The 12,168-nt window shown below is 43.0% G+C and overlaps 1 protein-coding gene across 5 annotated transcripts in view; it reads right to left on the reverse strand.

Annotated features, from left to right (window-relative positions):
• The window catches only part of aadat (aminoadipate aminotransferase), a 102,966-nt gene that overhangs the window by 64,997 nt on the left and 25,801 nt on the right, over positions 1-12,168 (reverse strand). For all 5 annotated transcript variants that reach the window (XM_060835013.1, XM_060834985.1, XM_060835021.1 and 2 more), the window contains one exon: positions 785-953. In XM_060835013.1, the coding sequence (XP_060690996.1) occupies positions 785-953 (169 nt within the window). The remainder of the gene's footprint in view (positions 1-784; positions 954-12,168) is intronic.

Genomic DNA, 12,168 nt, shown 5'->3' on the forward strand with positions numbered 1-12,168 from the left:
CTTCTGAACTGTCGTAACTACAAGGCCAAACTACTCAACTTCAACTCATAAGATAGTCTCCCCAGAACCTGGTATCCACCTGAAGAATCTTTCCTGGACTGTCTCCAACTGCACTATACCCTTCCTTCGATAAGGGGCCCAAACTATTCACTGTATTCCATCCGCGGTCTGATACATGCCTTATATAGTTTTAGCAAGACCACTTTACTTTTATACTTTTAGCCCTTTTAAATAAGGACGCATATTACATTTGCCTTTCACATTATGCCGAAAATTGATGGTAGCTTTTCGTAATTCATGGATAAGTATTCCAACTCACTCAGTTCCATAGCTTTCTGCAGTCTTTCTCCATTTAAACAATATTCTGCTCTTCCATCCAAAGTGATTAACCTCACATTTTTTTCACAATATATTCCATCTACCCACACTTAATCAGCCAATAGCCCTCCTCCGCATGTTCTTTTTTCTGTCATCTGCAAAAGTGCATTCACTTGCCTCGTCCAAGATACCTTGTAAACAATTGTGGCCCCAGCACTGACCCCTGTGGCACTGAGGCAGAGCAATTTGGTTGCTGTCGAAAAGTGTGGCGCTAGAAAAGCACAGCTGGTCAGGCAGCATCTGAAGAGCAGAGAGTCGATGTTTCGAGCATAAGCCCCTCATCAAGAATGTGCTGCCTGATCTGCTGTGCTTTTCCAGCGTCACACTTTTCGGCTCTGCCTCTCCAGCCTCCGCAGCCCTCACTTTCTCCCAGTTGCTGCTGATGTTCACCATAGTTTTACATTACCCTGCTGAATTGGAATACTGCAGTGCCCTCTTCATTGTTTCCGGACTGAAGTTTATTTTCAGACCGTCCTGGATGGTAAAACTGGCAGATTCAAAGGGGAACATTCTGGGGTTCGGCATTCCTCCAGCCAATGAGATCATGGTTGGTGGGCTCCTGTTTAACAGTTCAGCTGAAAACAAATAATAAAAAAATTTTTAAGTCATAAACATTATATGGCCTAATTTTTAGGTCATAAAATTATTAAGACTAACTTTCATTTGCAGTCATAACCTTCCCCTGGGGAAAAACACGGGAGTGCAATTTTGGTGAATGAGGCATGGGAGAGAGTCATAGAGATGCACAGCATGGAAACACACCCTTCGGTCCATCTCATCTATGCTGGCCTGATATCCTAACCTAATCTAGTCCCATTTGCCAGCACCTGGCCCACATCCATCTAAATCCTTCCTATTCATAATCCCATCCAGATACCTTTTAAATGTTGTAATTGTACCAGCCTCTGATAGTTTCTTTGGCAGCTCATTCCATACACATTCCCCCCGCCTTCCCCCCCCCCCGTTTGAAAAAGTTACCCCTCAAGTCCCTTTTATGTCTTCCCCTCTCACCCCAAAACTATGCCCTCTAATTCTGGAACCCACCACCTCAGGGAAAAGACCTTCTCTATTTATCTCATCCATGCCCCTCATGACCTTATAGACCTCTGTAAGATCACCCCGCAGCCTCCGACACTCCAGGGAAAACAGCCCCAGCCTGTTCAGCCTCTCCCTATAGCTCAAATTCCAATCCTGGCAACATCCTTGTAAATCTTTTTTGAACCCTTTCAAGTTTTGCAACATCCTTCCGTTAGGAAGGAGACCAGAATTGCAGGCAATATTCCAACAGTGGCCTAACCAATGTCTTGTACAGCTGCAACATGACCTCCCAAAGTTTATACTCGACTCTCTGACCAATAAAGGCAAAGCATACCAAACGCCTTCTTCACTATCCTATCTACCTGGGACTCTACTTTCAAGGAGCTATGAACCTGCACTCTAAGGTATCTTTGTTCAGCAACACTCCCTAGGACCTTACCATTAAGTGTATACATCCTGCTAAGATTTGCTGTCCCAAAATGCAGCACCTCACATTTACCTAAATTAAACACCATCTGCCACTCCTCAGCCCATTGACCCATCTGATCAAGATCACGTTGTAACCTTCTTCGCTGTCAACTGCACCTCCAATTTTGGTGTCATCTGCAAACCTACTAATTATATCTCCGATATCCCAATCATTTATATAAATGACAAAAAGTCGTGGACCCAACCCCCAAACTGGAGGGCCCAGCACCGATCCTTGTGGCACTCTACAGGTCACAACCCTCCAGCACCACCCTCTGTCTTCTACCTTTGAGCCAGTTCTGTATCCAAACGGCTAGATCTCCCTGTATTCCATGAGATCTAACCTTGCTAATCAGTCTCCCATGGGGAACCTTGTTGAACGCCTTACTGAAGTCTATATAGATCACATCCACTGCTCTGCCCTCATCAATCCTTTTCGATACTTCTTCAAAAAACTCAAAGTTCTACTTTCAAGGAACTATGAACCTGTACTGGATAGATCTAACAAAAGGAATTCTGAAGAAGGGCTTATGCCCGAAGTGTCGAATTTCCTGTTCCTTGGATGCTGCCTGACCTGCTGCGCTTTTCCAGCAACACATTTTCAGAAAAGGAATTCTGTGTTCAGTTCTGGTCTCCCTCCTCTAGGAAAGATGGTGTTAAACTTGAAAGCTTGCATAAAATATTTAAAAGGACATTGCTGGGGTTGGAGGGTTTGAGCTATTAGCGAGAAGCTGAGTAATCTGGGGCTATATTCCCTGGAGCATCGGAGGCTGAGGAATGACCTAATAGAGATTTATAAAATCATGAAGGCAGCTTCATGAATAGCTGAAAATGTGTTGCTGGTTAAAGCACAGCAGGTTAGGCAGCATCCAAGGAACAGGAAATTCGACGTTTCGGGCCAGAGCCCTTCATCAGGAATGTGATGAAGGGCTCTGGCCCGAAACGTCGAATTTCCTGTTCCTTGGATGCTGCCTAATCTGCTGTGCTTTAACCAGCAACACATTTTCAGCTCTGATCTCCAGCATCTGCAGACCTCACTTTTTACTCGAAGCTTCATGAATAGCCAAAGTATTAACAAGAGAGCATAGGTTGAAGGTGAGCAGGAAACGATTTAAAAGGGTCCTCAGGTGCAATGTTTTCACACAGAGGATGGAGTGTGTGTGTGAAGTGAGCTGCCAGAGGAAGTGGTGGAGGCTGGTACAATTACATTTAAAAGTCATCTGGATGAGACCATGAATACAAAAGCTCAATGGGATATGGGCTACACATTGGCAAACGAGACTAGATTAATTCAGAATAACTGATCTGCATGGACAAGTTGGATCACGTAGTCTGTTTCCGTGTTGTCTGACTCTATGACTAATTGCAGAGAGAGAGAGAGAGAGAGTGAGTCAGGCAGATACGAGAGTGAGTGCAGAGATAATATGATTGATTGTGTGTGTGAAGAAATAGTGCAGGATGGAAGGGTTTAGATTTCTGGGGCAGGTTGAACCTACACAGGGAGGACACACAGCTGAACAGAACTGAGACTAACATCATCATATGGAGATTTGCTTAGATTGGAAAATGAACAAAGATGGTTAGGGAAGTAAAAAATTTAGTAAATAAAAGTGGCAGGATGCAGAAACAAATGCTAACATCAGTTAGGGTCAAAAGACTGAATAATGTTAAAAATTGTTATGAAGATGTGGGTATACCTTTAAGAGAGTTAAAAGCAGCAGAACTACCAGACCCAGAACCAAGTGTACTCAGAAATGGTAACAATGTAACCCTGGGACAAACCACTTGATTAGTTTGTTGCTTGGAGACAAAAACAAAATTGAATCCCGCCAATCAGTTTAAATTATACTCGAAACATATCAAACTCCAATCAAGATCGAATTGAATATATTGACAATCTTAAAAGCCAACGACACAATCCGATGCTCTGGAGTATAAGACCCGGGAATATTGAACAGTTGAGGGGGGATCTGCCACATCTGAGCATGTAAGAGACAGCCTGAACAAATATTTCTCTTAAAAGTCCCTTTTCGATCAGTAACCTGGAGCGCAGAAATTCCTAACAAACAGAAAAGAAGAAACATGAAAATCTAAAGACAAGAACCTTCAGCTGTCCGGTTTTGACATAAAAAGTGTGGTTTTGTTAATTTTAAATGGGAGTTTTATCGGACTAGTACTACAGAAGGGAAGCTAAAAGATAGGTTAGAGAAAGAAGTTGTAAATCGTGGTTAGTTAATTATTCTCTGCTATACTTTCAGAAATAAAGTTGTTAACTTTTACTTTAAATAGTTCTTGGCCACTCGATTTTTATAGATTACTGCACGGGATAAATCTTCTCTGTGTTGCTGGTTTTAAATTAAGCAGGAGGGTTTACCCTGTGTCATAACAGTCTGGGGGCTCGGATCCGTGATCTGAACTGGTTAAAACAGGTTGAATAGATTTGGTAGTACAAAAAATCACAGAAGATTTAAACCTAAACAGATTTAGGTTAGTATCCCAGATTTTTAAATAAAATGTAGGTGAGACAATTTGTTAATTTCGATGACTTGTAGTTGATTAAATTAAAAATGAGAGAAATGGCTCTTAAAATTGCTAAAGAGGTTCTGGGATTTGAAGATGATTCTCAAATTTGCCAAGAAAGGTTAAAAGGAAAGAAAAAGGCCAGACTTTTAGAATCAGCAAAGATGTTAGATTTGGATTTAACCAAGGACAAAAGTAAAGCTGAAATTACTCAAATACTTAAGTGTGTCCGAGAAACAGACAAGTGCAGTCGAGGTAGAAAAACATAGATTACAATTGAGGAGAATGAAGATGGGATTGAAATGCCAGTTGGTTACTTTTCGAAGAAGGTCAACATTCACCACAGGAAATACTCCACAATCGAAAAGGAACTATTGAGTTTGGTACTGGCCTTACAGCACTTTAATGTGAATGTCACAATGTGTCGGTGATGATTGTGTACATTGACCACAATCTGCTTACATTGTTAGAATGTTTTCAAGATAAGAATATGAGACTATTTCGTTGGAGTAAAAGTGTTTAGTTAATTATTCTCTGTTATGCCTTAAGAAATAAAGTTGCTAACCTTTACTTTAAATAGTTCTTGGCCACTTGATTTTTACAGATTACTACACGGGATAGATCTTCTCTGTGTTGCTGGTGTGAAATTAAGCTGGACGGGTTACCCCATGTCGTAACAAAATGCAGAGCTAAAGTTACCACCTGTTTGCATTTGGCATTGCAACAAAGCAGGTGACAGTCTGCTTAAATGTAAGTAAATGGGAATGTTTTTACTGTCATAACAATAATGCGACTGATATTTAGCATTTTTTTATTCATTTGTGGGCCATTTATTGTCTCGTTGGCCTTGAGAAGATGGTAGTGAGCTGTCTTCTTGAATTGCTGCAGTCCACCTGCTGTAGCGGGATCCACAGTGATGCTTGGGAAATAATTCCAGGATTCTGACCCAGCGACAGCGAGGGAACAGCAATAATGGAGATTTAGGAAGGACAGGCAAAAAGGAAAAAAAAAGAGTTGGGCAACGTGTTAATAAGGGTTTGGGATCGGTAGTGAGAGAAGGCGTTAAATTGGAAGTATAAATTGTAGAAATTGTTTGAGTGGAGCTGAGAAACAGCAAAGGGCAGCAACTACTGTAAGACACGTGCAAGAAACCTGTTAGATCTCAGCTGGGCAACTGTGTAGTTGTGGGTGCCACATTAGAAAAAAAAGTAAAACACATTGGAGAGAATACAGAAGTGATTTACTCAATTGGTTCCAGGAATGAGAAGCTTCAGCTATGAGGGGAGATTGAAAATGCTATGACTGCCCTCCTTGGAAGATTTGATAGATGTTTTCAAAATCATGAGCAGGCTGGATAAATTAGGTAGGGAATGTGGAGGTTGACCCCATACTGAGAATTAAAATCAAAATACCCAAAGAGTACCTCACGTAATAATCTGTAGAATGTGAAAAGTGGTGTAACTTACTTTTCAGAAACTTCTAGTGGTCAAATAAAATAAATCCCTGACATTCATTTCAAAATCAACAAGTAGAAATTTATTTATCTAACTCAACAGTGAACAAATCAACCAAACTATTAATGACAGAATAATTCCCTCTAACTACTATTCCTGAATAAAGTAAAATTTTAATGGCATGCTGTTCCAATAAATACAAGTCCCACTTATATTTTTTTAAAAAAATCAGTCTCTGAAATTACAGTCAGGTCACATGTCTTCTAGAATCTTCTGTGCCTTCTCTGTTGACTCTTCAGTCAGGAATGTCTTCTTTGTCAATTTTCTGTCAGGAATGTTAACTAGTTGTGCCTTTGGTATCACTGTTATTTAAATGATGCTTTCTCTAAGACTTAGAGGAGGCTGTGAATGTCAGTGATTCTCTCTCGAGATCTGAGGGCCATTAGCTCTGAGGTTTTTGTCCAACTATCACCTTTTTATAACCGTGATGACATATCAATATATGTACAGTAAGATTGGTCCTACGTTGTCAAAACCAACAGAGTTAAATTTAATAGCTCTTTGGTATCCAAGTACCTGGTTCAAATTGATAGGCTAAATTCAAAAGCCTATTGTCTTGTTTTAAAAAATAACTGCCGCTGGGTCTGATAATTATACGGCCTTTCAATACAATTGTTTCAGTTCCGACTCTCTGTGTACTTACAAACTTTCAAGCCTTTGCTCACAGACATCCATTTTAAATGTCTAAGCCCAGAAGAAATGCACAATCTTTTAAAGGGACCACACAATGCTTCTCCCCAGCATTTAGCAAATGTCAAATTCTAACTTGCTGTCTCCCAATCCATAAGGATTCTTCCCAAAGTCACAACAGGAGAAGCTGTTCCCGCTCATGAAAGGAATGAAAACAAGAGGGCACTGATCTAAAGTGATGTGCAAGTGAAGCAAGGGCGATGTCGGAGAAAAAAAACTTTTTCACACACTAAGTAGTTAGGGCACAGAGTGCACTGCCTGGAATTGTGGTGGATGGAGGTTCAGTTGAGGCATTCAAGCGAGCAACAGATGATTATTTGGATAGAAATGGTATTCAAGTGTTTGGGGAGAATGTAGGGGACTTTTGGGTTAGGTAACGCTTTGCATTTGATCGGCAAATGTAAAGTTTCCAAGCTTATAGATGACAAAAACCAGGCGGGAATGTGTTCGAGAAGGGTGCCAAAAGACTTCAAGGCTGGGGTCAAATAATATTTTCTCAAGGACTCCTTTTTAGATTTCTGGTTTGTGTAGATTTTTTTGGTTTTCAGGGATTCCTTTTTCATTCTCATCAACATATTTATTAGGTGATGGAGTCATGTGATAATATTACTGACTGTACTTGTGTTGATGTGTGGGGGATTTGAACACATGCAGAAACAAAATTAGCAGAATTAATCAATATCCTCAATAATAATTACCACTTTGTTAAAGTGAAAACCACAAGCCATCACATCTTCCACATATCTGTTACAACACAGGGACAGCAAGCTAGATTGAACCCACCTCGTGGAATCCTTACAATGTGGAAGTGGGCCATTTGGCCCATTGAGTCCATGCCGTCCCTCTGAAGAGCATCCCACCTACCTTATCACTGTAACCATGCATTTTCCATAACCAATCCACTTAACCTGCACATCTCTAGACAATATGGGCAACTTAGCATGGTCAATCCACCTAACCTGCACATCTTTGGACTGTGGGAGGAAACCGGAGCACCTGATAAAGGCCTGGTACTGATATGCGATGCCGTGTATGACATCAGGGTGGTATTAGCTCATAGTCAGTGAAAAGGAGAGAAACACCCACCAGTGTATACATCCAGGACTTTAGCTAATGCTCAGCGTAAATACGTCCAGATAGAAAAAGAAAGATTAGCAGTCACATTTGGAGTGAGGAAGTTGCACCAATAGTTTATGGACAGAAATTTGTTATAATCATGGCCCACAGACCCCTACTTAGTCTGTGTAAAGAGGACAAGGCAGTGCCACTCATAGCTTCAGGTCACATTCTGTGGTGGGCTCCAATACTAAGTGCATGCAATTGCAAACTAGAATACCATTCGGTAGGTCAAGTAGCGAAAGCAGATACATTGAGCTGCCTCCCATTAGCAGATACACCACTGGTGGCACTCCCAATGAAAGAGTCAATCATGAAATTAAATTTTCTGAACATGCTCCCAGTCACAGCTAACAACATCAAACTTTGGACATGGAAAGATCTAATCCTTTCCAAACGGAAATAAGTGGTATTCAGGGGGAAGCTAAAGAACCATTACAACCAGAATTTCTGGACTTGGTGAGACCAGATCACTGTAGAGGATAGCATATTGTTACGGGGAGCCAGAGTGATTGTTCTAAGTGAAGGTCACCACCAGATACTCGCTGATCTCCACCACGGCTATCCAGGGCTGTCCAAAATGAAGGTGTTAGCGCAAAGTTGCATCTGGTGACCAGGTTTGGTGGGGCAGTGCCCAGAGAGTCAACAGGGTCAAAAAATATTACCAGCTGCTCCCCCATATCCGTGAGAATGGCTGGGTGAACCCTGGACTTGGTTGCACATCGTCTATGTACGTAGATCCCTCAAAGTTGCCACCCAGGTGGATAGGGCTGTTAAGAAGGCATATGGTGTGTTAGCTTTCACGAGTAGAAGGATCGAGTTTCGGAACCATGAGGTCATGCTGCAACTGTACAAAACTCTGGTGTGGCCGCACTTGGAATATTATGTGCAGTTCTGGTCACCGCATTATAGGAAGGACATGGAAGCTTTGGAAAGGGTTCAGAGGAGATTTACTAGGATGTTGCCTGTAATGCAGGGAAGGTCTTATGAGGAAAGTTTGAGGTACTTGAGGATGTTTTTGTGAGAAGAAGGTTGAGAGCTGACTTAATTGATGCACATAAGATAATCAGAGGGTTAGATAGGGTGGACAGTGAGAGCCTTTTTCCTTGGATGGTGATGGCTAACACGAAGGGACATAGCTTTAAATTGAGGTGTGATAGGTATAGGACAGATGTCAGAGGTAGTTTCTTTACTCAGAGAGTAGTAGGGGCATGGAACACACTGTCTGCAACAGGAGCAGCAGACCTAACTTTAGGGGCATTGAAGTGGTCATTGGATAGGCATATGGACAGAATGGAACTGTGTACATTAGATGGACTTTGGATTGGTTTCACAGAGCAGCACAACATTAAGGGCTGAAGGGCCTGTACTGCGTTGTAATGTTATATGTTCTATGACTATGCAGGTCCTTTCATGTGCTCAGTGTTCCTAGTTATTATAGACACCCACTCAAAGTGGTTGGACATGAGTAGAGTTGAATTGTGAAACACTGGAAGGATGATAGAGAAACTGCAAAATCTTTTGCAACATATGGACTGTTGTTCACAGATAACAATGGGTGTTTACAAGATACATTAATGGCTGTGATGATGGGTGTGAATGTACTGGTGTCAGTTTGACAGATCTCCCAAACATAAGTTGGGAGGCAAGAATGAAGGATGACTCAGAGATTACAGAGGGATATAGGTTGGTTAAAACATGGCAAAGCTTGGCAGACAGAATGTAATTCCTGATGAAGGGCTTTTGCCCGAAGCATTGATTTTCCTGCTCCTCGGATACTGCCTGACCTGCTGTGCTTTTCCAGCACCACTTTAATATAAACTCTGTGTTCCAGTATCTGCAGTCCTCACTTTTGCCTAGATAGAATGTAATGTTGGAAAATGTGACACTTGGCAGTTTTGAACTTGACAGGAAGATTAGAAAAACTGAATATTATTTAAAGGTGGAAACATTTCAGAAAGCTGTGCTACAGAGAGATTTGGGGATCCTAGTGCACGAATTATAAAATGCTACAATCCAAATTCAGAGGGAAGGCAAGTAAGAAAGGCAATCGCTAATAATATACAAAACACTAGCCAGACTTCAGCTGGAATACTGCGAACAGTTTCGGTCCCTTTGCTAAAGATAGCTACATTGCATTGGAGGGAACCCACATCAGCTTCACGGGGTTGATCCTGGATATGAGAGGGGTTCAGTAGGTTGTGGCTGTACTCATTGGAGTTTAGAAGAATGAGAGAAGACCTTATCAAAACCTGTAAGCTTCTTAGGGGACTTTACAGGGTAGATACTGTTTCTTCTTGTGGGGCAGTTTAGGACAGAAGGCATAATCTTAGATTAAGAAGTCACCCATTTAAAACAGAGATAAGGTGGGTTTTTTTTCTCTCATGACAGTGACAAATCTGTGGAATTCTTGACAGCAGAGTTCTGTTGAGGCTGGATCATTCAGAACATCCAAGGCTGAGGTAGACAGATTTCCAATCATTAAAGGAATTAAGAGGTATAGGGATAAAGCTGGAAGATAGAGTTGAGGACGATCAGATCAGGCTCAGCCAAGCTGTCACTGAATGGTGGAGGAGACATGATGAGTTGAATGGCCTACTTCTGCTCCTGTTTCTCATGGACCATGGTATGTTCATGTTTAGGTAAATGAAACTATTAAAGGCAACAGATATTTGTAAAAGGGTTAATCTGCCAACACTAAAATGCTTATAAACACTATTGAGTACCTGCATAGTATCATGAAGCCTGAGAAAGAAGTGGAATGTTCCAGAACCTGCAACCTCTCTCTCCTGGAGGAAGGAGTGATGGCAGCTTAATTACTTTTTCTGAATTAATTGTGTTGAGCAAGGAACAATTAAAATTAGCCGTGTGTAAAGGGAATGAGGAAGGTCAGAGAGGAAGATTTTACTGAAAATATCATTTGACTAATGCGTGGATAGGATGGATATCGTTTGACCTCCAAATAACCCCAGGTCTTTTACAATAGCAACCGTTAAGACATATGGACAAACATATGAATGGACAGTGAATTGAGGGACATGAACCACTTGCAGTTAGATGGAATTAGTTGAGAATAGTATCATGGACGTGATGGCCGAAGGGCCTGTTCCTGTCTTGTACTGTTCTATGATAACAACTGGAATGGACACAAGGTAAAATCATAACTGCTGCAAGTCACCTGTTTATACAACAGCATATTCTCCATGGTGGAGGCAGAGATATGCTCAGATAGGTAACAACACTTCTTCAACTTTACCAACACCTTCCATCCCGACCTGAAATTCACCTGGACTGTCTCAGACTCCTCCCTCCCCTTCCTAGACCTTTCCATTTCTATCTCGGGCGACCGACTCAACACAGACATCTATTATAAACCGACTGACTCCCACAGCTACCTGGACTACACCTCCTCCCACCCTGCCCCCTGTAAAAACGCCATCCCATATTCCCAATTCCTTCGTCTCTGCCGCATCTGCTCCCAGGAGGACCAATTCCAACACCGCACAGCCCAGATGGCCTCCTTCTTCAAGGACCGCAGATTCCCCCCAGACGTGATCGACGATGCCCTCCACCGCATCTCCTCCACTTCCCACTCCTCCGCCCTTGAGCCCCGCTCCTCCAACCGCCACCAAGACAGAACCCCACTGGTTCTCACCTACCACCCCACCAACCTCCGCATACAACGTATCATCCACCGCCATTTCCGCCACCTCCAAACGGACCCCACCACCAAGGATATATTTCCCTCCCCTCCCCTATCAGCGTTCCGCAAGGACCACTCCCTTCGTGACTCCCTCGTCAGATCCACACCCCCCACCAACCCAACCTCCACCCCCGGCACCTTCCCCTGCAACCGCAGGAAATGTAAAACTTGCGCCCACACCACCACACTCACTTCCCTCCAAGGCCCCAAGGGATCCTTCCATATCCGCCACAAGTTCACCTGTACCTCCACACACATCATCTATTGCATCCGCTGCACCCGATGTGGCCTCCTCTATATTGGTGAGACAGGCCGCTTACTTGCGGAACGCTTCAGAGAACACCTCTGGGCCGCCCGAACCAACCAACCCAATCACCCCGTGGCTCAACACTTTAACTCTCCCTCCCACTCCACCGAGGACATGCAGGTCCTTGGACTCCTCCACCGGCAGAACACAACAACACGACGGCTGGAGGAGGAGCGCCTCATCTTCCGCCTGGGAACCCTCCAACCACAAGGTATGAATTCAGATTTCTCCAGTTTCCTCATTTCCCCTCCCCCACCTTGTCTCAGTCGGTTCCCTCAACTCAGCACCGCCCTCCTAACCTGCAATCCTCTTCCTGACCTCTCCGCCCCCACCCCACTCCGGCCTATCACCCTCACCTTGACCTCCTTCCACCTATCCCACCTCCATCGCCCCTCCCCCTAGTCCCTCCTCCCTACCTTTTATCTTAGCCTGCT

Source organism: Hemiscyllium ocellatum, chromosome 2 (assembly GCF_020745735.1).
Source record: "Hemiscyllium ocellatum isolate sHemOce1 chromosome 2, sHemOce1.pat.X.cur, whole genome shotgun sequence".
NCBI classification, from domain to species: domain Eukaryota; kingdom Metazoa; phylum Chordata; class Chondrichthyes; order Orectolobiformes; family Hemiscylliidae; genus Hemiscyllium; species Hemiscyllium ocellatum.